We start from the raw sequence: 26,410 nt of genomic DNA, 5'->3' as shown, positions 1-26,410 counted from the left end.
CTAAGCTGTAAAGCTGTATTCCCACTTGAACGTTTCCACCGGTATCGTCATTGTGCACATAGCCTCCCTCATTCCTTCAACCACCTTCTTGATAAGGTATGCGTTATATGTATTCACGTTTCAAAAAGAGCTGGCGGTAAACAGTCATGAGGCTGTGTGTCGGAAACTGCGATTAAACCCTTGATCGAGACACAAGTACTAAATGTGTTGTATACATTCCCAAAGAATGCTCTTAAAAACTAAATATTATCCAAATCTGGCAAACCCCATGCCTTGATCAGAAAATGCTTCATACACAATATTTAATAGTAGACACTGAATATGTTATTTGCATGACCCCTTTCAAAGTGAAAATAATACTGTTCATGTAAAATTAGTCACTGTTTGAGCTTAAAAGGGTTGTTTTGAAAGTTAGAAAACCAAGGCCCTAGATTCATTCCATTATTTTATACATGAAAGTATCAGATTTGAGTTTTAAAACCATTTAGCAGCATTAAAAGTGAAAGTACCCAGCACAAGAGTGCACTTCAAATAATTGTACCCTCTAACTATCAAAAGGTTATGACAAGAAAATAAGCATGGATAATATCCCTCACTTCAGTTTGACTTTTCACGGATCATATTAGCACCATCTGAATTGTAGGACTAACATTACTGCAAACAGCAAGGCTACAGTACTTTACAAAAGATTTATACTGTGCAGTTGATTGAAATATAAGCCAAAGGGTTAACAGTGCAGACAACGGACCCCTGTTCTAGACTGACAGTTGTTCAAATTGTAATAAAACAAAGCATTTCTTTTGATTGAAGCTCTGTTCCTCACCTTGAGGGCAGCAGCCTCGGCCTGTGCTTTCAGGATGTTACTCTTCAGTTCCTCCGGGACATACAGAGGAGTGATGGCAGGACTGCTGCCTGTGCTGTTCAGAGCACACTTCTCAGTCAGCTTCACCACATCCTCCTGTTGAGATGAGAGAGAAATAGTTGAGGAAAATAGAACTTCTACACGAACCAGAAAAAATGCTATCATATCCGTATGGTTATTTCTCCATGTTTGTGATACCAGCCTTTTTCTAGAAGAACGACATTGTTTAGTTGAAGTTGGAAATACACATAGATACTTTATAAACAATTACCCACCTGGTTATTCATGGTCATGTTGACATTGATGTTATTTTTCGGGGTAGTGAGAAGCGGACTGGTCTCAAACTCTAGCTGCTTCAGACGGGCTGCTGCTTCTGGAGAAACACAGCCATTAACCTTAATACAACTACATTGTGATATTTCAGAGCATGCACAATAAAACATACACATAACTAAGGAAATTACATTTAAAATGTTCCTCTTTTCAGTATCCTGCTTTACTTCCCTCCATTTTTTTTATGTATCATTGAACACATCATCTCTGGGGTCTTTCTTTAGTTAACAATTCTTTAAATAACTGAAGAATGGGAAGCAGTGATGTATTAAAATAAGATGAATGAGTCGAAGTGTCTCGTAGTCTGACATATTGTCACTACACTGTATTATCTTATGAAACACATTTTTCATACATAAAGTGGTTTATTCGAGAGGCTTCCAAGACAAGATTTTAATTCTTTTGACATTTCTGAGTAAAACATTTTCCTTTGACGGTCCGAATTTACTTTGTGGTTTTTCTGTACGCTCACCAGCGAGACCAAGAGGATCCTCCCCGGTGGCACTGGGGGGGGCGTAGGAGCCGCTTGCTCCGGCCTCGTCTGTAGCCGTCACCGTGGGGACGGCAGGAGCCTGGAGGACATCATCAATGCACGTCTCCATCAGGTCAACAATAGGCAAACTAGAGACAGAGAAAAGGAGACAAGGAGTTTATAATATAAGCATCACATCAACTCTGGGTTTATAAAATGATCATGATTACAAACAGAAACAATGTTGGGAATCATTTAAATGTTAGAAAAAAATAAAACAGAATAATTCTGGATCAACAAGCTGCACAACTTACCTGCGGCAGCCATAAGACATAAATGGACTCGGCAAAGATGTCAAAACGGGACCATGATGATGTACAAGGCCACATTTTGGTATTACTTCCCAGAAACATAGCAACAAAATGATATTTAAAAAATATATATCTATTAACGGTACACAAAGAGCAGAGACCTCCAATTCACTTAAGCCTGCATTTTTATTCTAAGTTTTGAGTCCAGGACGTGTTGAGGCTTGTTCAACACAAAAAACAGTATAGATAGATATTAAAAAAAATTCAGTGATTTTTGGAAAAGCACCTTTGCAGAGCAAAAATAACCGTTATCCTACCGTTTCCAACTTGTTTTGTGCTAAGCTAGGCTAACAACCCTTTCAATGTTTACAAATAGTGGAAAATATTGACATTCTTATTGAAGAACTGTTAAAAACACAGCAGCAGATTATTTAAATATCCCTTTTGATGCTCCTACGATGGTACCATTCCCAAAGTTATGGACGCTATCTTCTTTGGTGAGTTCATAAGGAAGGATGTTGCTTTTTATTGCTCAGGGCATTAAAACAACATATCTGTTTCTGTACATTTTCCCAGGATGGAATCCATTCTTCCAGTTGTTCCAACACCACATCAATGCAGCATAATCCCTATTGTTGCAGTGTTATTGAAAGTGAAACATAATGTGTGCTTTTGTCCCATCATGTGGATATTCTACAACATTTCATTGGTTCTTTCTTGGCCTATTGGACACTTTCCCATCAAGTTTCAGGAAATCCAGTCCAATATGCTTTTTCTGAAATCCTGCTGACAGACAAACCAAAAGGCAAACAACCCAAGCTAAAACCATGCAATATATATTGTATATATAATATATTCTAAGATCCATTTGTTTTGGCAAGACAATCCCACAATCCTGAAAATGCAGTTGACAGGAAAACAACAAAGTACAAAAGCAAAGCAGTTACTGTCCTTTCTACCAGAAACATATGAGAATGTGTGTCCAGAGAGAAAGAATATAACATTTCTGAAGAAGGTTTTCCTAAGAAGCATGATTCAGTACTTGGAAATAAGTCTTCAGAGAAAGCAATAACTTTAGAAGGAAAAAGTGGTGTAATATCCTCAGAATTTGAAGTGACCCGAAGCGAAACATCCGATACATGGATTACGGTGGAAGCTCTTCCAGCAGCGCAGTACTTATTACCTCATATTTCTATAGCCCGAAGACACGGTGAAACATGAGAACTATATTACTGCTAAAGCACTGCAAACACAAAGATGTGAGGAAAAGTACAATGTGTTGCCTGAGGACTCTCAAATAGAATGTATATATAAACACTCCCACATGTTAAGGTATCCATGAAGGAAACAGTGAGGATGCATCCAACGCTTATGTTAGCAAAACACACAATGCATTGTTCTTAATGTATTTAAAGTAATAGGTTACAAAAACAGGGATTTCATTGGGAGATCAATATTTTCTTAAATACCCCAAAGGTTCAAGCACTAAGACGAGATGCATTCCCACTAGAGGGAACTTTGGGATTTTAGCCTTTGCAGACTGTTTACATGCACACAAACCTATATAACACACAACAGGAAAGAGAAAACTCCAAAAAGCACAATAGGGACTATTTAAAGTAAAAGTCAATATTCTCACGTTAAATCCTAGTAGCCTTGTGTATGCTTTTTTTCCTTCTAATTGTGCTATACGAAAGCATCAATATACCAACCCACCTCATGTGGCTAGATTTTGAATCATATTTATTATGTGTTAAATAGCTTGGGTACAACTTGAGTAACAGCAAAAGAAAGACGACAGTCATTTCTTTGGTTATCGTTCTCTAACAGTGTGTATACAGTAGCATAACGTTATAAAAGTAAATCAAATGCTACATACTTTATCTATATCAAGAGTAATCCTGTCTTTATTCTCAAACATTCAGTCAGATAAACATCCTTTGGTCAGAGTTATATTGTAAACATTAAACTAAACAATAATATTACAAAATCATCTTCATTGATTGAACTGTGCAATAAAAAAAACTACAGTGGAATAGTTGAGCTGTACGGTAGGTAAGCATTAAGTGATTCCTTCTACAGACAAACCCAACAGTACCTTAGTGGCTGGGCTAATATAATAACTCCCCCCAACTATGCCAACATCATTGCAGTTGTGTTCACAAATTACAGTAGATAAATAATTTCCATTTGATTTTGATATACTTACAACCATCTTACAACGGTGTTATGCTTGTTTCATTTCTCGGAACAAGTTGGATGAGAAGGTCGGTGAGAATTACATTCCTGAGTGTTAAGTCCAGGTTAGGTTAAATGGCCCTATTATGCTCATGTTCAGGTTCATATTAGTATGTTGTACCTCTACTGTGACATGTTTCAATGCTCTAATGTTCAGAAAAGTCAGAATTGTTCTCGTATTGCCTGTGCTTCAGCACCTCTTTTCACCCTCTGTCTGAAACCAGAGACCAGTCTGCTGTTATGATTGGTCCACCACTTGGAGATGTCCCGCATATCACGTACAATGTGTCCGAGCGCTAGCCAAGAGAAGCGCAAGTGTTACATAGTAATTTCACTATGTTACGGAATTAAAAAAAGGACTACAATTATGGCATTTCCATTTCAGGCGAGGAGGGGGGGGGGGGGGGGGGGGGGGGGGGAACTTGGGGCACTTAGCCTTTGCAGACCCTTCACTACAGGGAAGGGAAAAACCCAAAGAGCATAATAGGGCTTTAAGGCTAGCTTAAAGCATGGACCAACTGCTTATTTCCAAAAGGCCTCTTCAAGCATTTCTAAAATGTGTTCAAAACACAAGAAACGATGTGCAAACTTAATACATTCAGATTCTTTGGAAAAGCACCTTGCTTTGACAGAGCCAAAACAACTCTGTTGACCTGCTTCAATTGTTTTGGTTTGCGCCAAGCTTAGAAGAACTTAAGAAACACATTAACCTTCTCATCCAACTTTCATTTAAAACAGAGCAGCAGATCCTTGAAATGTGCGGATCAGATTAAATACAAAATAGAGAAAAATGAAATGTTCTTACTAAAAAAAAAAATCACTTCATGAGCGAATAAAAAATTAAAACAGCGACAGTGTTTGGAATATTATAAGAAACACAAAACTCATTTGGAGAGAAATGCAATGAGAACAGAAGAGGGCTTAGTTAGACCTTCCTGGAACTATGTGACTTATAGTTTCCTTGCAGAGTGGAGTAGAATTCCTAAGCCTGACATCGATACCATTCCCCCCCAGCAGGCTGGTTTCACCATGAGGCTTAAGAGTGAAGGGCAGAGGACAGAAAGGATGTGTAGAAGGAGAATCAATAAAGTGGTGCAGGGACGATGTATTTGTGTAGTCAGCATTGCAAGGGCTGGACAAAAAGCATTGGGGTTATTACTATTGAATTTTCTAAACGTGGCAGAAAATAAGATATTTGGCAAACACACTTTTATGATACTTTCACATTTTGTTCGGCACGGCAGCATAATCTCCATATATTAACAATGCTTTCATGATGTTAAAGTGCAAATACAATTGCCAGAAGTAAATGGCTAATGTTTACATCTACAAACAACGTCATCAGTCGCATGTCATGACCGCTAAGCTAGAGAAAGCTAATGTTCGGCATGACGATGTTTGCTAGTCCTCTTTAGCCGCTTTTAAAGACACACACACAAGCTTGAGATTTACCAAAGGAGTATTTACTGACATAACTTTTGTCATAGAATAAACCGTTAAATGTACTTAGATTTGTGTTAACCGTCCACAGCCCTTATTTTCTGGCATCCAACCAAAAACGCATTGATAAAACGAGTGAACTGGAAGTGCTAAAATGCTAATTCGTTTCCAGGTTTAAGGACTCATTCCTGCACCACTCTATGGAGAACATAGGAGAAGTAAGAGGAGGAAACGAGGACTCAGAAAGGGATGAGAGAGTCTGAGTTTGTTTGTTTTGAGGAATGTTTCAGTAAATAAGGCACGGCTTCATTCACAACAAATGTCTCCGGTCACAACCACAAATACCACACGTTTTGTTCAAGGGTGAGTCCCCGCTGAGCACATTTATCAGTATGCCGTCCATTTCACGTCAGTACAAAGGGTGAGACCGTTGTCTTTTCTTCGGATCTGTCTGACTTCATGTTGGAAGCTTTGATGAGACATGTGAGCAGGAAGGGTGGAGGAAGAGGAGACCTGAGGAGAACAGGGTGGAGGGAAGTGGGCAAACAGGAGGGGGGTGTAAAGAGATGGGGGGTGAGTGAGAGTGTAGGTACAGTGAACTGGAAAGCAATACTGGCGCGGGAAAGGAAGGGTAGCTTTGAATGAAAACAGCAAAGAGAAGCTGATTGTATGCAAATGAAGGTGGGAGAGATAACAGTGGCATACGTTGAGTAACTCAGATATAAAGACATGAAAAGAGGAACAGCAGAGAGGCAGGAGAAGAGATCTGTGAGGTCGCTGATGAAAAGCTTGGTTCTTTAAAGTGTAGTTCATTGCATATGGCTTGACATTTAGACAACCCTTTTCATCTTTAAAGATTAAAGAAGCACATTCTCACTCCCATCTGATCAATTTCAATGTTTGATCAGTGGCACATTTTAAATTGTGATTCATCAGTTTTGGTTGTGTCGAGTCAATTTCCGCTGGTGTTGGTTAGGATTAGGCAACACAAGTGTTTGGCTTGGTAAAAGATCATTTTGGAAAGAAAAAGGACTTTAGTTTTGTAACTAAATATGTTTAGTGAGTAAGTGTTAGGCTTAAGAAAAGATTGTTGTGATATTGGTACATGACACACGTTCCTGATTTTCTCGCACTTAAAAGTATTTTGCTTCAACTGTCTAATAATGATGATGACTGGTTTACATTGGAGTCAGTTAAAGGCCCAGTACTTCTCATATAGACACTACAAAGTTCCCCTGTACCAGACGGTGATAGCCTCTGACTGAGTGTCAATATTTTATAAGTTGGGAAAAATAAACTGGGTTTTGATTTTCTATAATTATTTTAGGAGCTCCTTTAATTTTAACATAGGAAATCATTTCATTGTTGTACTACAACTTAACCAAAATGTTATTTTAGAGGGCATAACACAGCATGAATAAATAAATGAGGTGTTCATGGTCGTGATAAGCTCGGCGTGTCAAGTTACTGTAGAAGACATGTAACTTATGGTACATTTCTTCAGTTACACTGTGCTCTGTTGTGCATTAAAGTGTGCTTTGACAAGTGTGACTTGCACACTTGAGCGGAGTGAAGTGGACTGGGTGTCTCTGGAGCATCAGTGACCTGGCTTTGCACCTCTGGCAGCTGATGGCCTATGTCATAACTGCGTTTATATATTCAGAGCTGGAGGCCCTGAGTCAGAAGCTGTTATTCATGACGGCAGCTCCACTGGGAACACAAGAGGCAAGGGAGCATACAGTTTCCCATTTCCACCGCTAAACAGTGACTAACCCAATGATCTTTGACTAGATTTACGGGGGATGAACTTATATTGACCTTTTTAAAATGTTCCCATTTCCTCTTGTTAGCAATGGAGATTAAAATGTGATTAACTTATTCCAAAGGCATTAATGTAAAGTTATCTACTCATTTATTATAATGGCGTAGTGAAGGATATAGAAGTGGAGCAGTTTGCAAGAGAGTGAGGAAAGGGTCAGAGAGAGGGCAACAAACACAGACACAGCAATACATGACAAAGTAATACAGCCGTTTGTTACGACGGCATACAAGGGCCACTCTAGGTCAAAAACACGTACGGAACCAGTATGATGGGGGCAATATTCAGACTAAGTTTTACATTTAGGAAAAATAACTTGAATCTTTTCTGAGATAAGTGGTATGTTAGTTAAAGAAAAAATATAATTTGGTGTGATAAGGTTGATCCAATTATAGTGGCACATGGTTCCTAGGCAAAAAAGACATGCTAGTATTTTTTCCCTTTCACATTCACTTTAATTAAGAGAACATTACATTCAGATGTAATTCCTGAAATATTACCCGCCCTCATCATGCTTCATTTTATATATATATATCATTTGGATTATATTATAAGTATAAAAGGCATCATATCATAATTGTATAGGCTTAAGCATATTAGTAATTATTTTCATTTGTGTCATGTACAGTTGAAGTAACACAGACAGAGAGATAGAGAAGATGTAACAGCCAAGGGCTATAATGATGCATGCAGGAACAGTGACACGATGTAATTAAAGAAAGGGAGAAAGGATTGGAATGAGAAAGGTAAGAGCATCAGGAAATAGTCGCAGATATTAGCGGAATAGTCTCTTTCAAAGCATCCTCCTCCTGTCCGCTGTAACTGCTGCCACATTGTGAGACTTTTTATTTATTTATCAGTGTAAACAACTTTTACTAGTCTTAGAAAAACTTGTTGTGTCATAGCCTTGACATACTCATATATATATATATATAAATATATATATAAATACGGATTTGTATGCCCTGAATGTCGTGTCAATGAAAATGTAATCAAATATTCATATTTTTTCCTGACAACTAAGATAATTATTTCTGTAGCCTTTAGGATTTACCGTTTAACCTTCGAGCCACAAATTCTAAGAGGAGGATACAGAAAAAACATTGCAATAGGTCATCGATCTCTCTATGCACGGCTCGATCCAAGGTCATATCTGTGCATCCTGTTTCTCAGGTTAATACATAACAAAGAAACGGCTCCTGCTCCTATAACTGGCAATCCTCTTAGTATAACAGAAATATTCTTTACTAGAAACAGGATCAGCCTGAGCTGTAAATCTGAATTAGCTTTGTTCCCTAGAAGCCTGATAAGTCTTATCGGGAAGTATGAGTACCTACTTTACACCGTCATGTTTTCTTACCAGCGTAAATCTAAAATCTGTTTTGGTAATGCTTGAGCATCACTAATTATATAGGCTGTACATTTATTGGTAACGTTTTTTATTGGCAAAAAGATAACTTCTGATTTAAATATGAGCAGGTAGATGGTTAACAGGATGCACATCATGACATAAGATAACTGAAAGTAAAGACGTCTACAAACTTCAATGCTCCAAAGCCTTCAACTGAACAGATCCAAAGCTGAAATCATGTCATGTCATTGATTAAAGACGCAAGTAGCAAGAACCCAGCACCCGAAAAAATTAATCATAATATTTCCAACACCCGTTAGCTTGGCATTTCATGCTGATCAAAAGCGGACAAGACAGCAAATCACAGGAGATGATTCCATCGCAAGAAAACCCTTTTCCAAGCCAAAAATCTGAAAGCCGACACTGCACAGCAATTGATTGGTTAAAGCCAGAGCGATGGCGAGGTTCGTTGGTACCTACCTGGCCTGTTCCACACAAGACCATTCTGTCCTCAGTACATGTTAATACTGGAACACACAGGGGGACATTGCAGGTTTATAACAGAGGAGAGTTCATGGATGTTTGTTATGCACACACACAAATATTAAATGTATAAACACACTGTCCAGAAGAATACACTGACTGAAGAAAGGGGGAAAACATTCAGTAAAATCAGACACAAAGAAACCATGTAATTCTCAACGTGCGTCCCTATCAGCGCAGCAAAGCAAATAGTCTCTAGGTGCTCCTTTGCTATTGCACATATTTAAATGAGGTCATGTGCCTACATTTGGTGCAAATTGTACGCAGAATCATTTCCAAGTGTGATGAGCAATACCATTGTTTATCAACCTTGAGATGGGGTAGATAGCGGTTGAAAGTGATATACAAATCTAAATAATAATAATAATATTAACTGTATCCATCTTTCTTTAGCTTGAACATGCCACCTGGCTAAATATTGTACTTATGAATTCCAATATCTGATACTGCTGTACTTTACCAAGCAACACCCATAAATGCAGACTCAAGCATAAAGCTCCCTTCTGCATGCCTTAACCGAGAACACCTCAACGTACATGATGCGTGACAAGTGAATGCAATGACTTGGACTTCTAAATAGAACAGCCACGCACGGAAGAGATGTGCAGGTAGGAAATAGAACAAAAACACACAAATACTCTGTGTCTGCCTTCCTCTCTTTCTTCCGTGTGTTCCCTAGTCACAGCAAGACAGGGTCAGTGGATAAGCCATGTTAAGCCACTCTTGTGTCATTAGAACATGAAAAACACACCTCGCTATGGAGCCACTGTCAGCAACCAACGGGAGCCTTTAGTCCCACCGAAACCTTCAGTTACTTGGTGCTGTTCGCCAGTGAGTACGATTATAAGTCGTCAATGGCATAAGGCATATTAACATATTAGCATACTAACCCTTACCCTAATAACTCAAAAATATCCATCCATCTAATCACCTATCCACTCTCTAAAGGCATTTAAAGATCAGAATTGTACGGGCCTGGAGCACATTTCGAAAAAATAAAAAGTGAAAGGTGAGTTTAAAAAATAACAAAAAATAAACAGGCTTTGGAAATAACTGATTCTGAACTCCGGTACCAACCTCCGCTTTTCCCCTCCAGGACTTCTGGGTAGAGCCTCGATTTCCATGGGTGCACAGGCAGAAGCAGCTACAGGGCTGACCGCAGGCACAGCTGACCGTGCACCTCTAATGAGAGCCTGCAGGCGGAAAGAAAAACAAAACATATGTCAGAGAGTAAGGATGGTAGAGGTGGTAGAAGTGATGGCCACAAAGAAGGATGAGATTGGAAGGTATTGAAAATGTTGAGAAAAGGGAAGGAATTATTATACTTTTCATTGTAAGTTGTCATAGATAGTTCTAGACTTTTGTATGTTAGCTGTCACTAGCCATACAAAATAATTATTTGTAAAATATCTACAATTACTGGCCTTTTATCCTACTTCAATTTGGATTTTTACTTGATACTTTGGGTCTCATTTCTGAGTTTCTGTAACTCAGAAAAGTTAGTTTTCTGTATAATGGAGTAAGGATTTGAATAAACACGGGAATCTTGCTTCTCACCTTGTTTACTCTGCTGGAGCTGAAGCCATTGCCAGAGGTGAGAATCCTGAGCAAAGAAAGACATTTAGATTTTATTCAAAGAACAAATTGTAAACACTTTGCAAGAATTATGAATATTACATAAAAGATGAAGGTCTCTTTAAGTCTCCCACAATGCTTTTTCATAGATGTTAAAATGTAATGACAATACCTTTTTCCATTACACTACTTTTTCAATTTACCAGGTGTTCCTTGCTCCCAATTCTTACATATGAAAGCAAAGCTACATCCTTCTGAGAAAAATAAATCTTTTTTTGCCTCCAAAAAGGACTTTACCTATCCAATAAGGTATGATGCAAGGTCATAGAAGAATTAAACATCACAATGTTTAGAGTCAACTGGTCCCATGACGGCTTAAAACTACCACTGACCACACACACACACACACACACACACACACACACACACACACACACACACACACACACACACACACACACACACACACACACACACACACACACACACACACACACACACACACACACACACACACACACACACACACACACACACACACACACACACACACACACACACACACACACACACACACACACACACACACACACACACACACACACACACACACACACACACACACACACACACACACACACACACACACACACACACACACACACACACACACACACACACACACACACACACACACACACACACACACACACACACACACACACACACACACAAGATTACAAATCAAGGCTTATGGTGGAACTGAATGTGTTTGTTTGTGTGTGAGTTACAGCACGTTAAGCACTGTCGAAACTTTTATATGACCTTTGACTAAGTGTTTTCCAGTGCTTGACTTTACAATGTTATTTTAAAAACAGGACTACACAGCAACGATGCTACAACAATTGATAAGAGTAAGGTAATTTTATTAGGGAATGGCATGGTAACATTGTTTAAATATCAGTGTACTCACTCTTGGGGATGGTACGGTCCTGTGAAAACACAAAGAACAGACAGTTCAGAAAGATTCTAAAATATAAATATACAGAAGGGTAATATCTCACAGTATAAGTTGATAGTATGTTAACAAGTGCTTGTCATGTAATATATTTTACGTTTTGATATTGTTATATACACACAGCTTTGCAAGAGTGAGTTCGAGTGCTGTCCTCACCTCTGTTCTGCATGGTTCTTCTGGAGTAACGTCGACTGGGCCTTCTCTCGAAAGATGCTGAACGCCTCGCTTTATTGCCCTTGGTTGTCTGATACTCCGTCTTTCCACTGGAAACACAAAAATATATTAACACTATAATCGTAAGCCTGATCAATGCAGAATTTAATGCAACAGACATTTTCTTATTATTCTTTGTTAAGTAAAAAAAAAAATGACCCCTGGTGAACTCCGGACCCATCAGAGCGATAACCATCTATAAACAACAAAACCCTGTAACCTCCGTGTAAAACCAACATTACGGCCAATGCTAATCCAAACTGGGTTATGTTTAAACACACAGAAGGGAGCTAGCTGGCCGCAGCAGAATGTTGACATTGAGTGCCTGTCTTGTACCAATGCAAGTATCTGTGTGTCCGCACGTGTTTTTTTACACATCAAACTAGGATTATCTTTGTTTGTAGGTTGAGACACAGTACAGAAACAAACACACGGCTCTCTTTGGCATTCAACACACCCATCTCCACACCTCCTACCCTCCCCCTTTAAAGCAATCCCAGCAGCATTTGTTTTCCACGCTTATCTCAACTAGCCTCTTTTTAGGTCACTCGTGCTCAGAATGTGCAGTCCACAACCATTTTTGAAGATACAGCTCACGAGAAAGAGCTGTGTTAGAGACACGCCTTTGCAAACCATTTACATGAACAATAACCTATAACACACTACAGGAAAGGGAGAACCCCAACAGTATAATAGGGCCCCTTTAAATATTGCAAGAGAACTTTAATAAGCCCTGTGTATTTTATACAAAAGGATATCCCAAACCTTTTGTACTTACTTGCGCAAGAAAACAATAAGTGCCTAATTCAAAAGCATCTTTAAACCTTTGATCTGCCGGTACATCTGTCTGTTACCTGTATCTGAAGCGTGACCCCATGCGGATGAATCCGGACTGGGCTGAGTTCTTCTGTACCGGCCCTCTCAGCCTAAAGAAAGCATGGTGCTCCACGGCACATTTCCACAGGTGCTTACAGGCCTTAGGGTGGTCCATCCTGAAGACAAAGGTGTGCTCCTGTTCTTTGCCCTGGGAAGGATCGTTTGTCAAATTTGGGCGACACAGAAGAGTTGATAAGTTCTCACTTAAGAGACATACAACATGTTCTTCACAAGGTGGACATCAGCAGTTAGAGTTTATCCTGCTGATGTTAGAGTTTTATTTATTTATAAAGAAAGCCCTTAAAAAGCAAGACAACCATCCTCCAGGTCCGAATGTCGTTCAAGAAAATGTAATAATGCACAGTAAAACATTTTTGGGAAAAGACTGGCATACAACATAGCTCTTTAGGACAGAGCTGGGATACAAGAAGTTTGTGTGTGTGTGTGCGTTTGTGTATAGGAGAAAGGTGCATACCAGAAATACCAGAGGGGGCAGGCTTCTTTATTAACCTCACTGACGGACCTCCAGGTTGGACATAAACAGACTCTCCTTCTCTCTCATATACACTAGCCTCTGGGCAGTACAATACTAAGCCTTGTTGCCTTTTGATTTGGAAGCAGCCTCTGTCAGGGCTCAGGCACTGCTTTAGACAAGTTTTAGGAAGAATAACCTTCTTAGTTTATAGCTTAAAAAAAAAAAAGATGGGACAGACTTTTGGAAGCTTTGCTTATTATTTTGTATGTTGAGATTTACCTTGTTCAATTGTTTCCTTTTATTCGAAATGCTCAGATATGAGGGGGACGGTGTATTACAAGCCGTTTTTTTACAATTTTAGTAATATCAAGTTTTATAATATCAGCTGAACGTAACTTGCTTTAGTGCTTGTAACTTGCTAAAGTGCTCAGATGTTATGTATGATGCTGACAATCGTTGACAATCGTTGTAGGCCTACAAAATGAATCAAATTGTAATTGAAATGACAAAATGGACAATCCAAATGGCATTAAATGCAATAATAAGTAAAAGCTAAATATTAGTAATTATTCTGAATTAAGTTGTACAGCAACATAGAAGTCCCGGGCTACTAATCCTATTCTACAGACAAAAACATCCTTATTTGGAGCATTTAAATATAATTGTATATTCTATTGTTATAAATTCTGTTAATTTTGTTCAAATTGTGCATCTCTCATTAGTAATGAATGACCCATGTGAATATCTTCCTACACAACGAACAAACAAAAGATGTATATTCTTACAAGAGCTGTCTCCCAATAAATACATTCTTAGTCGACCAGCACTAACACTTTGATTTTCGTGAAAGACAAATTGATTTAATTAAAAGATCTGACGAACTTTCTCCATGTGTTTATACGTTTCTTGGAAATAAGTCATTCAGCATGAAACAATCCACACCTGCTTAAAAATGCTTATGATACCATCTATAATTGACTGCTACTAGTTAGTAATTCACTTACGTTGGGTGATTTAAGTGTGGTAAATACAGTACATTCATTACATCAAATATGTAGGGAGAATTTAGTTTGGTCATTCATGTTGTCAAGAGGGATTACTGTGAGTAATGATGAATGCATGTTTGTCATTTTTAACATTCCACTGTATGCCTAGAATCTGTGTGTGTATGTATGTGTGTGTGTGTGTGTGTGTGTGTGTGTGTGTATGTGTGTGTGTATGTGTGTGTGTATGTGTGTGTGTGTGTGTGTGTGTGTGTGTGTGTGTCTGTGCACGTGTGTGCGTGTGTGTGCGTGTGTTCACCTGGTCATCGTCCTCCACTACCACCAGAGTCAGTTTGCTCTTCTTGAAATCCAGACAGGTGATCTTGGGCCTACAACACATATTTCCAAAACAAATAAACACACCGAGAGGGAGGATTGATGAAATCTGAAAAATGTGTTTCTTTTAGGATACAAATAAATGAAAAATAACAAACATACCAGAAGAAGAGCCCGATCTTTGTTTCTCCTTCAAACACCAGAACTCCAGTGGGTGTCAAACCCAGACTGTACTCGTTGCCATCTCTAGCCTGCAGAAAAAAAGAAGATATTGTTAGCCTCTCGCATATTCTTTTTCACTTCCCCACTTTCATAGAGGGCACTTCCAATTCAGGTTGTACAGTACATGCTAGTGAGAAAGAGTGAGTGGCAGTTACCTTGACCATATGCATGTCCACCCCATACATTTCCAGCCACTTGGCTTTATTCAGGTAGTTAATTTCAGCTTGGGCCGGCATCTGACCTCTGAAGGAGAGGAGGGGAGGAGGGGGGGAGAAACAAAACATGGTTGATGTTGTGCATGATCAAAAACACAATGGCAGCTTCAAGCCACAAGAATTGAAAGCAGAAGTAATGTGATGAGACGCAGTATGTGCACTAGTTTAGTTATAGTAAAACGGCTACTTCTCTGTAATAAAATACATTATTGGAACCATAATATTCACTATGGAAACACCTGGGTTGAGTATCGTGAGTCTGATAGAGAGAATCCATCGGGAGTAAGAAGAAGAAAAAAAAGACAATTAAATAATATATATTCATAGAACCATGTCATGTTGCAACCAGGCTTGGATTTCGTAATTTTAGGGGCAAGGCCATTTGGCCTTTGGTGTCACACATTGTTTTGGGGCACAAAGGCCACATGCCAGGGCACAAAGGCCATTGAGGGAAAACATGGGATTTGGAGCTTACAAATAAATAACTTCACTTTCAGAAAAACACACGAATGACATGGAAAACAAATCGCTTTTTTAATATCAATAATGTCAAACATATCATCATATAGGCCTATGCCTCCTTAGTATTACCGTATGTCAAATGAAATACTCTACTTTGAATAATTTGTGTGTTTTCTATCTACTACTTCTCCCATTCACAAATCCGAAATCAAATAAAAAAATCAAAATTTTTATTAATATGTATATATTCAATTTCAGAGCAGAAGAAACAGCCTTCAAGGGTCAAACTCTGCACATACATCATTCAGCAGTGCACAGTGAAGCGCAAACATTAAACTGTATGAACAAGCAATACATTGAAATGGAAAAAAGTCTGTGTGTGTGTGTCCCGAGAGTCTCTTTAATAAATGTGTTCAACTCGAGTGTCATGGTGAATACAGTCGCTGCTTTATTTCTGTCTTTAAGACGTTGTTGTGAGTGTGGACGCAGCAGCTACAGGTTAGTTTAGCCTGATCGATCCGGTCTCCATTCAGAAAACACACATTTTAAAAAGGTTGTCTGCACACTTTTCAAAGCATTAATTCATGGTTTTTACTAACCGTTATCAGTATTTAGTTACTTTGGCATCATTTTGAAACGTGTATTACAATTAAATCATGGTAAAATATTAACTTACAAAAACTCACCTCTTCAATCTGGCTTTTAATGTGTGATTGTTTTTGTATTATTTGACTTTAACTTTAACTATATATTTATTTGTTGTTCCTTTATTTTATTTGATCTTCACTATATCTGTAAAGCGTCTTTGAGCACCTGTAAAAGCGCTAACAAAATTAATCTATTATTATTATTATTAAATATGTTAATTGTGTTGTAGTTGGTTTCTACCACAGTATTTACATGGATATAAGCCCCGCCCCCTCTCCAGTGCGTCCAGTTTGAATGACAGGAGTAAACACAGCTGACAACCGCGGTGAAACTGCAGCGATTAGAGCAATGTGAATATTCGCACAGCGTCCGTTGTGAATGCAGCATAATGCAGTTTAGAGACCAGACCACTGCTCTGACGCTTTTAACGCAACTTCGAGATTTTAACAGTATGAGGGGCACAAAGGCCATGGTGGCCGTAGGATGTACAATTATTTGTGGGGCATAACGGCCAGACCGAGGGGCAACAATGGCCATGGCCGTCATGGCCGTCGTGAAATTCCTACCCTGGTTGCAACACAATGTGCATGCATGTGTTCCTATGGTAACACTACATATTGAATAGAAACATAAATGTTAGAGCCATTTTATGTTGTTGTGAATAAGTCAAATAATGTTGTCTCCTAGTGGCAACATATGATGTCAAGGGAATAAAATAAGACTACAATTCCCAAATTCACCTTTTTTTAAGAGACACAGATATGTGCAAAATACCCAAGAGACCTGTGAGGAAGACGCGTTGAGAAACAGTTGTTAACCGTTTAATTATTTCACGCTTAATATAACAGAAGGAAATACGATCCAAGTTTGTTCATCATGTTCTTCAGAACTGTGGGTAACAATAATACATTAAAAGATTCTGCCTTAAAAATATCTGATTAAAGAAGTCTAAGTCCTTTAAGAAAACAAAGAAAGTAAGGAGCGCTACTTCTTGTTACCCTCTTGGAAAAGATGTACTTAAATATAAATAGAAGTAAAAAAATAGTTTTCGTGACATGCTGACCTGCAATCCTTCCATCCGTTGTATATTGCTAGCTCCACGTCCTCCGTCTGGTTGGGGATGAAGCGAAATTCTGACACCAGGTCCAGATTATGTTCTAATGGGTCACAATCGCCAAGTTCAGCTGAAATACACAAAAATAAACACTTTAAGACACACAGGTTCACCACATAGATTTGTAGTTTAGTGGGGTGGCTGGGGGGCTGTTAATGCACTGATCTACCAATCAGTGGGTCAGTGGTTCGATCCCAACCCCCACAGTCCAATCCAATAGGAATGTATACGGTATTTAGGTGTATGTAAATTGCTTGGAAGAGGAAGCCTAGGAGAGTGCCTGATATTGTGGTAGCAGGTAATCCTAACCAACCTTATAATAAAGAAATCATCCGTTAAAGTTAGCGCACACAATGTTATGTAGCGTCACGTCAGAGGTCATAGATATTAAGGTGACAAAAAGACAAACCCAGAAAGGAAAAAAAAAAAAATCTTTCCTAGATAAGAAGGAAAATGGTGCGTTGAAAGGGAAGTGAAAAAAGATTGAATACAACAATTTTATCTCTGGTATGTGGTGTAGAGAAACAGGACAGACTGAAAAGGCTTGGTTCTGATTACATGTTGCAGTGTCTGGGCAGATAAGAGAAACTAGGACCTCACTGTTTAAACAGTCCAGCTGCGAGCATAGCCTCAAGTTATAGACGAGAGGGAAAAAAAGATTTGATCCTTTCCCTATCCCGGCGACTGTCAGTGGACCAACACATCATTCTGAATAAAGGAAAAAGAAGGGAGGAAGCTGAACCGAAAGAAAGAGAGAAGACAGAGAGGGTGCTGGATTAGGGGGCCTCCGAAGAGGATGGAGCACTAATGAGCTGGCATTTACCCCACAGCCACTGTGTGTGGATGTGTGTGTTCAAGAGTTTGTGCACGCAATCTCATTCCATGAAATGTCTCTAATGAATCAAACTTGGTTCCTCTGAGGCAGCACTTGTTGTATTGCTCTTGCAGTAAAAAGCTACATTTCTTACCATTAGAAAGAGTAAATATGTGCATTCTCTGCATTTGTAACCGTATTGCAGGTATGGAAACACAAATTGCTCTGATTACTCTTAACGTTACACTGAAGTTTGATAAGCAAATGTTGCCAGGAAACAGGAGATAATGTTTCTTCCGATGCATACACTTTACCTGACACTATTACTTCATTCATAAAAGTGAGAGGAACAGAGTATGAAACATGTTGAGACCAAAGTAATGGTTCTGCTGTAAACTATATTTAGAGCCCATGAGACTATACTTTTTTTCCTAATACATTTCATCATATTAGGGAACAAACAGACTAAATATAGCATCGAATCATGTAATGTCATTATACATGTACAATGAAAGAAGAAAAGCTTTAAAAAAGGTGCCATCAAAACAAAAACAACAACAAATACACGCAGCACACATACTTATGTAGGAATAAAGTGCAGTAATTATTTCCAGGGGTATAACAAATTAAATGTAATAAATAATAATAGTAGGGATAGGCTGTATTGTAGAATTTACAAGAAGCACAATCAAGGATTTGGTATCTATACACTTATAAGCTATTTAAAAAAAAATATGGCATTTGGGACATAAGGGGACAATACAACTAACTGGAAGTGAGCCAGGCGCACATTTTAGCAGTAGCCAAACAGTGGTACTCAATCACATTGACGTGACGTTCTCTTGGCCTCATTTACTTCTCTTTAACGTCTACATGCTACCACTGGCTCAGATAATGAAGAACAACAACATAAGTTACCATAGCTATGCAGATGACACACACATTTACGTAACAATTTCACCAGGAGACGATGCTCCAATTCAAACACTGAGTAAGTGCATTGAACAAATCAATGACTGGATGTGTCAGAACTTTCTCCAATTAAACAAAGATAAAACTGAGGTAATGGTTTTTGGAGCAAAGTCAGAACGTATAAAAGTTAGCGCTGAGCTTCAGTCTGCAATGTTCAAAACAACAGATAACGCCAGAAATCTAGGTGTAGTCATGCACTCTGACCTGAGTTTCAACAGTCACATTAAAACAGTTACTAAATCAGCCTACTATCACCTAAAGAATATATCTAGGATTAAAAGAATAGTCACAGCAGGATTTGGAAAAACTTGTCCATGCTTTTATCTTCAGTAGACTGGACTACTGCAATGGTGTCTTCACAGGTCTCACTAAAACATCTATTAGAAAGCTGCAGCTGATTCAGAACGCCGCTGCTCGAGTCCTCACTAACACTAAGAAAGTGGATCACATCACTCCTGTTCTGAAGGCTTTACACTGGCTTCCTGTGTGTCAAAGAATAGATTTTAAAATACTGCTGCTGGTTTATAAAGCACTGAATGGTTTAGGCCCAAAATACATTTCTGACCTCCTGCTAAACTATGAACCATCCAGATCTCTCAGGTCTTCAGGGACTGGTCAGCTTTCTGTCCCCAGAGTCAGAACTAAACATGGAGAAGCAGCGTTCAGTTATTATGCTCCAAATATCTGGAACAAACTCCCAGAAACCTGCAGGTCCGCTGCAACTCTTACTACTTTTAAATCCAGGCTGAAGACTTTTCTTTTTGTCGCTGCTTTTAATTGAACTATTCATATTTTAAACTGCACTGTAACTTTTATCCATGTATTTTTTCTTTTAATGTTTATTTTATTAGCTTTTCTTTTTAATGACTGATTTTAAATGCCATTTTCTTAATGTCTTTCATTTTTTGTAAAGCACTTTGAATTGCCTTGTGTTGAAAAGTGCTATATAAATAAACTTGCCTTGCCTTACTTTTTAACAATCATTAGGTGCTTAAAGCTGTAAATGTGTTAAAAGCTGAATTGTCCATTCATTTGGATGAGCCGAGAGCAGACGTGACGCTGCAAAAAGGGACTTGAATGAAAACGCAAGCATGCCTGCTCTCTGGGTTCAGATCGGGAAATGTTTGAAGGTCAGGGGAGTTTTGTGCCTCTAAGCAACTTCCATAGGAATACACTGTATATAGTTTCTTCATACATTGATGGGCCACCCTCAGCAGGGATTATGAGTAAAGGGCTGCTCAACTATGATTTGGGGACATATGTTATAGCTTTAGTAATTACAAAGTAGGTTCAGGGGTTAGAAACTTTACCAGATTCAAGCCATACTGTATGGACAAACATAAAGTAGCTTGTAGGAAAGGGACTTAGTCACTGCAGATTGAAAACCACCAGACTACTTGGTGTGTGAGTGTATTGTGCTCGAACCTAAAACTGATGCTTGACTGACTCACTTGACATCACTTGTCTAAGCAGAAGCTGTATTTTGGTGGCCTCTGTGCAGTGAACACAGTTCATATCTCAGCTCTGCAGAGGAGTGCGCACTGCAGCATACCAAATAATGGCAGCTATTACAGAGGTGAACCCAATTAACAAACACACAGATGGAGAGAAGCCTGCTTTGCTTACCCTGTAACGAGAAGGAAGCCAACTCCACCGCTGTGTCAAACGGACATTCTAGCCTGAAAACAAAGACAGGGGGAGAGTCAGACACAGCAACATCAATAAAGATAAAACACAACCATAGGCCATTAAAACCCTCCCATTGTTCTTCACTGAGGTCTATTTGTGTAGTATAAGTCAGCCAAACAATGCAAACATCTTTCCTTTTTGTAGTAAATTGTACACTTATGTTCCATTCTACTTATCGACTACTGTTTATAATTCAATCTGTTCCCCAACATGTAATCCCTGTAAGCCTCTTATAGTAACATGGCAGTACACCTCATGTTTAGAGGGATAATTAATGATGATGGCAGTACAGTGTATTGTCCTGCTCAAGTCTTAGTATATAGTAGGGATGGGAACGATTAATCGAATATTCGAAATTATTCAGGTATTCGAATAATTATTCAGGTGTTCGAATATGAGTTATTAATTTTTTTATTAATTTTTTTTTTTTGGGAGGGATGCCTAAGTTTATTACATATTATCAAATTGAATAATTCAATGTATACGACAGTGCCATAGCTAAATGTATTAGGTGACGTCTAAAGGTGTGTTTTTCTCCGCTCACCGGTCCCTCACAGCGGGCAGAGCTGCAGGTGCTGATCTCTCTCTCTCGCGTCCGGTTATACTTCACTCGTGTTTATGTCCAAATCCATCAGATCTAGCTGGTTCTAGCCAATGATATGGCTGCTGCCCCTCCCTACACGCAGACTCAAACCTCAACTTATGCCCAAGTGCGGTGCAAATGCGCTCCACAGCCGTTGCGAGGTTCCGGCGCTAACAGTTCATGTGCGTGCTCCCCCGCCCCCTGTCAACACTCGCGACACAGTAGCCAGCCTAAACAACAATAAGCGCTGCTTGGCAACCGTGTGTGGCGGCAAAGTACATAGACATTTTGACTGGAGAGATTTAGTTTTGCCGGTATTCAACATATTTTACCAGTCATAGTCCGGTAATTATTTACACTATAAGAAGAGTCCTACACAACAGACATTGCGTCAAAAAGGAGTAATGTGTGGAAATATTTCGACCAGGTTAGTGAGTGTATATATTTGCTTTCAAATTCCCATCCCTAGTAGATAGTAGTGTGAAATACTCGGTTAAATGGCAGGACAGATGGGCAACGAGTCAGAATTTTAGCACTTCCGATTCATCTCGAAGTCAACACATTTTGGATGGTTAGATGCTTGAAATAAGGTCTGTGCTTAACAAAGAGATTTCAACGTTATATTTCTACGACATAAAATATGTCAGTAAATATCCCACTGATGGATATTCAAACCTTTTTATCTTAAAACGTCTGTTGCCAACTAGTGGCTTAACGACACTAAATGTCATCACACCGAACATTAGCCGCTAATTTAATCTTTTTTAGTTTATAGCTTTTTACTTCTAGTGATTGCATTTATGCTTCAAAATCATACACTCTTTGTTCAGCAGGATAATATCAACAAATTAACACAACTTTTAAATATCATAAGCGCTTGTTAGCCAAAGTTTTTTTTGCAATATTCCAATGGAAAAGTTTAAGTTTTCTTTGTCGTGAGAACATGCTAGCTTGCGATGCTAACTTCCTGTTCCGACTAAAACAATATGTCATCACTGCACCAATCTATTACTGTTAATGGGCCAATAAAATGTTGACTTGTTGTTTTGGTTTTGCACACTGTGCAGGGCTATGTAAACCACTCTGAGTGTGTGAACTAACATGTAAGCAAGTAGTCAAAAATTCAAGGTTGTTTCAATTATTGGATAAGTGTTCGCTAGGTCTTACTAGAAGGACATTTTTTTATTTCTAGAATTGTAGATCATTATTATTTGATTTGAAAGGTTTATTTTCTACTGCCAACTGAACGAATATTTAACTGACAAGCTACAATCACGTAATGGTTCATTTATTTGCAGTGGCGTTTTCTCCTGGAGGCCAAGGGAAGCCAGGCTTCCCCTGTTTTTTCGGATTGTAGTTATAATTTTAATAAATAAATAAAAACACTTCGTTTAGTTTCGGTAATTCTTTGTTGTGTGTTGCTGCCGGCCCGTCTCTCCCCCATTCTCATTGAGTATTTTACAAATAGTGAAACAGCACCCCTCTAGATGTTATGGTGAAACAGTAGATTGCACTCTCTGTTGCGAGAGGAGGCCAGCCGAAATTGGCTTCCCTTGGTGAAAAAAATGGAGGGATTGACCAATCAGATGAGGCCCACGAGATGCCCCTGCCAACCTGTGATTAGTCAGGGCCATGCCAAGGGAAGCCAGAGGCGGCTGGCTTCCCTTGCCTCACAATCCAATCAAATCGCATCAACTTAGTGTTGCAGTCCTAAAACCCGGAAGTAAGCTGCGCTCGGTTTCCCTCGACAAAAAAGCAATGGGATTTCTCCACAGGATTTTGGAAAATAGCTCGAAATAAGGTCAGTGGAAAACGAACCGGTTAGATAAATGCACGTTTTGTTCAGTCGTATAATATCCACATGTCTACCCTACTTTTATAATTTTCAAATCATAAATCTAATCGATAGAAGAAAGATAGCGTCACTGCACCACTCTCATCGCCGTTAGAAAGTAGCAAGCAACTGAAGCAAGTGCAATTAATATGGAGGGTGGAGCTTTGGAGTATTTAATCAAAAATAATTGTACTAAACTTCCGCTACAGCAGCAACAACAAATAAAATCCGATGACAAGCCAATGCCCAAACTGGAGCTGTGTACAGCGAGGAACAAAGGAGCAAATCGGACGTAAAACATGAAAGGTCTCCTGATGTAGTTTGTGAATGAATGCTTATTAGAGTTTGGGCTGGAGAGTGTGTGCGGACCTGTCGGTTAGATAACAGGCGTGTGTAAGTCCTGCATCTGTATGATACAAATGTGTGTAAAATGATACCGGGTGCTGTAATCACTCATCTGGTTACGTTATTACATTGACCACCAGACCCCCGACCCAAAAGAAAGGACGTATTATTGGCTTCCCCTAATTTTTTTCCCACGCCACGCTACTGTTTATTTGGAGTATCATGGGAACTTGATTAATATGGGAGGCAGTTCAAAGTTAAAAAGGAAATTACTTACTTGCCACTGAGGATATCTTGCTTTAACTGCAACACAAAAAGGTATCTGAAAAAAAGTTAAATACAGTTAAATATGTTCATCAAATGAGTCAGAAAATAATTCAGGCTTAAGAGGTCGCATGGTACACAGAAGTAAAATACATTTTGTGTATGGATCAATGGATAAGTATCCCCAAAAGATCCTTCTTACAACCCCTAAAGTAGAGGTGGATCTAATCTAAATAAAATTAAGTGCCCTTGCAGGAACCCCACATAATACTGACTTTCTTTAAGATGTATAAGATTTACAGATTTTCAATATAAAGAACCTTGAAACAACCAGATTACTTTGGGTTTAAATTGTGAGTTCCAGGAAAAGCAAGGCTAGCGACTCAGATGTTTGTGTAACTGACCTGGTGAGCTCCTCGTGCAGGTTGTTGGGTTCTGAGGAGTAAAACTTAACTCTCAGGTGAAGGCAGTATGGTGGTCCAACTGGAAGACACATTGATAATACAGCTTAACAATCATATATTATTTGGTAACTAAAAAAACAAGGTGAAATTGTTTTTGAATAAACTTCTCTTCAAGACCAGATACATAACCACATTCACTTACAAACACATTGTGATATGCAAGGACAAATAATGTACACTTCTGCCTAATCATACAGAAGTGTACACAGCGCAGTTATTTACATAATATGTTTATAGATAAAGTTAGTAATCATGCATATTAGGGGGAGGGGAGAATAAATTGATAGAGGGTGTGCCTCCGTGTACTTACTTTTCACTTGCTTTTTTATACTCTTTGTAATGTCAAGCCAGTGCTGAAATGACATAAAAAGGCAATAACAATTGTTTTTAAAAAGAGATCAATATCAAAAGCAATTTCATGTAACAAGTAGTCCACTTCTCCACAACTATTTTACCAGCCTTTATTCCATTTTTAAACATTTAATATGTATATGTGCAGCTGAATGAAGTGATTGGTTATGTAAATGAAGAGCGGTGTGAGGTCACACTTACACGCACTCACTAAAGTCATTATTCTGTTCTGTGCTTGGTTTTTCTTGGAAAATCAGGCTCTATGAGGCATGAGAAATGTCAAGGAGAGGCGGTGCATATGTAAGTTAGAGAGAGCGAGAGATAACAGAGGAACTTTCTAGTCTCCTCTCCCCCACATTCTTTACCACAACCCTCCCCCCTCTCTCTCTTTCTCTCTCTCTCTCTCTCGCTCTCTTCAGTGTCCCTCCCTTCAGTTCCATCCTCCCCACCAGCTTTCCTTCCTTCACACAGTATCAGGGTGAAGGAACAGGGTCACTGGCAGAGCAATGACTTACAACGGTTTGTCTCCCAGCACAGCCTGACTCCCAGAGTGCCATAACCAATCCCTTTAGCCGATCGCTGGCAGGGAAAGTCCCCGCCTAAAGCTCCCCTTCAAACGGGTGAGTGGTGATTTGGACTGAAATCTCAAGTCTGGCTGTGAGCAGCAGCAGCAGCAGAGAAAACTCCACGGCTTGGTGAAATGTAAACTAACATTACTGAACACCGTTTATTTGAAGATATAAAGGTGGGATTTAGATATTTTTGCAAATATTTTCTTTTAGCATTCAAAATATATTATAAGGATCAATTGTGTATTACGCCTCTACTGTACTGTGACATGCTTTAATGTTCAAAAAGGTCTTTATTTTTCTCATACTGCCTGTGCTGCAGCACTTCTTTTCACCCTCTGTCTGAAACCAGAGCCCAGTCTCCTCTGCTTGGCCAGCTCTGTTATGATCGGTCAAACCCTTAGAAATGTTCAAATGTGTTGGTGCACTAGCCAATAGAAGTGCAAGTGTTTTATAGTGATGTCATTATGTTATAGGAAGTAAACAAAAAGGAGTCCAATGGAGGCGTTTCAGGCAGGGGAAGGGAACTTTGAGATTTGCACACAAACCTATACAACACACTACAGGAAATGGAAAACTTCTAAAAGCATAATAAGACCCCTTTAACATTTCAAGGTGTGCAGCACTAATGGATACAATAATGAGGAGTTGAGGAAAGTGGATATTACTGTAGGATTGATTACAGGTAACAAAATCACAGGAACAGTGAAAGTATCCAAATAAGACGTTTAAAAGAATGAGAGATTTTTGTTTAAGGTGTATTTTCATTCTTACCGCCACTTGTGCAGAGTCCATGAAGCGCAGCCCGAAATAGTCTTTCTCTACGATGTCCAGGTGGTACATGATCTGGTCAAACAGCTCCTCACCTTTGGCTTTTTTCTGAACCGAATAAACAGAAGACATATCTGAGTGAGAAATGTAGGGTCATGAAGGAAACACAAGATGTAAACAAGTGTTATTAGAAAGAAGTTTAAAGTGTGAATATTGAAAGTATTAATATTGATATAGTCAAGAAGTGT

The 26,410-nt window shown here is 38.9% G+C and overlaps 1 protein-coding gene across 6 annotated transcripts in view; it reads right to left on the bottom strand.

Annotated features, from left to right (window-relative positions):
- Positions 1 to 26,410, bottom strand: part of epb41l5 (erythrocyte membrane protein band 4.1 like 5) — a 55,714-nt gene that overhangs the window by 7,506 nt on the left and 21,798 nt on the right. For 2 of the 6 annotated variants that reach the window (XM_071207136.1, XM_071207139.1), the window contains exons 3-19: positions 26,166 to 26,270; positions 24,782 to 24,824; positions 24,412 to 24,490; positions 24,021 to 24,065; positions 20,919 to 20,971; positions 17,456 to 17,576; positions 15,223 to 15,310; positions 15,008 to 15,096; positions 14,830 to 14,898; positions 13,030 to 13,218; positions 12,119 to 12,225; positions 11,918 to 11,936; positions 10,927 to 10,972; positions 10,447 to 10,562; positions 1,644 to 1,816; positions 1,138 to 1,235; positions 824 to 958 (exon numbers count right to left, since the gene is read on the bottom strand). In XM_071207136.1, coding sequence (XP_071063237.1) covers positions 824 to 958; positions 1,138 to 1,235; positions 1,644 to 1,816; positions 10,447 to 10,562; positions 10,927 to 10,972; positions 11,918 to 11,936; positions 12,119 to 12,225; positions 13,030 to 13,218; positions 14,830 to 14,898; positions 15,008 to 15,096; positions 15,223 to 15,310; positions 17,456 to 17,576; positions 20,919 to 20,971; positions 24,021 to 24,065; positions 24,412 to 24,490; positions 24,782 to 24,824; positions 26,166 to 26,270 — 1,575 coding nt within the window. Of the gene's footprint in view, positions 1 to 823; positions 959 to 1,137; positions 1,236 to 1,643; positions 1,817 to 10,446; positions 10,563 to 10,926; positions 10,973 to 11,917; positions 11,937 to 12,118; positions 12,226 to 13,029; positions 13,219 to 14,828; positions 14,899 to 15,007; positions 15,097 to 15,222; positions 15,311 to 17,455; positions 17,577 to 20,918; positions 20,972 to 24,020; positions 24,066 to 24,411; positions 24,491 to 24,781; positions 24,825 to 26,165; positions 26,271 to 26,410 lie in introns of all 6 variants that reach the window. The other 4 variants (XM_034109709.1, XM_034109712.1, XM_071207137.1 and 1 more) reach the window with 4 other exon arrangements.

Source organism: Pseudochaenichthys georgianus, chromosome 21 (genome assembly GCF_902827115.2).
Source record: "Pseudochaenichthys georgianus chromosome 21, fPseGeo1.2, whole genome shotgun sequence".
NCBI lineage: Eukaryota > Metazoa > Chordata > Actinopteri > Perciformes > Channichthyidae > Pseudochaenichthys > Pseudochaenichthys georgianus.
This window is presented reverse-complemented; position numbering and strand designations above follow the sequence as displayed.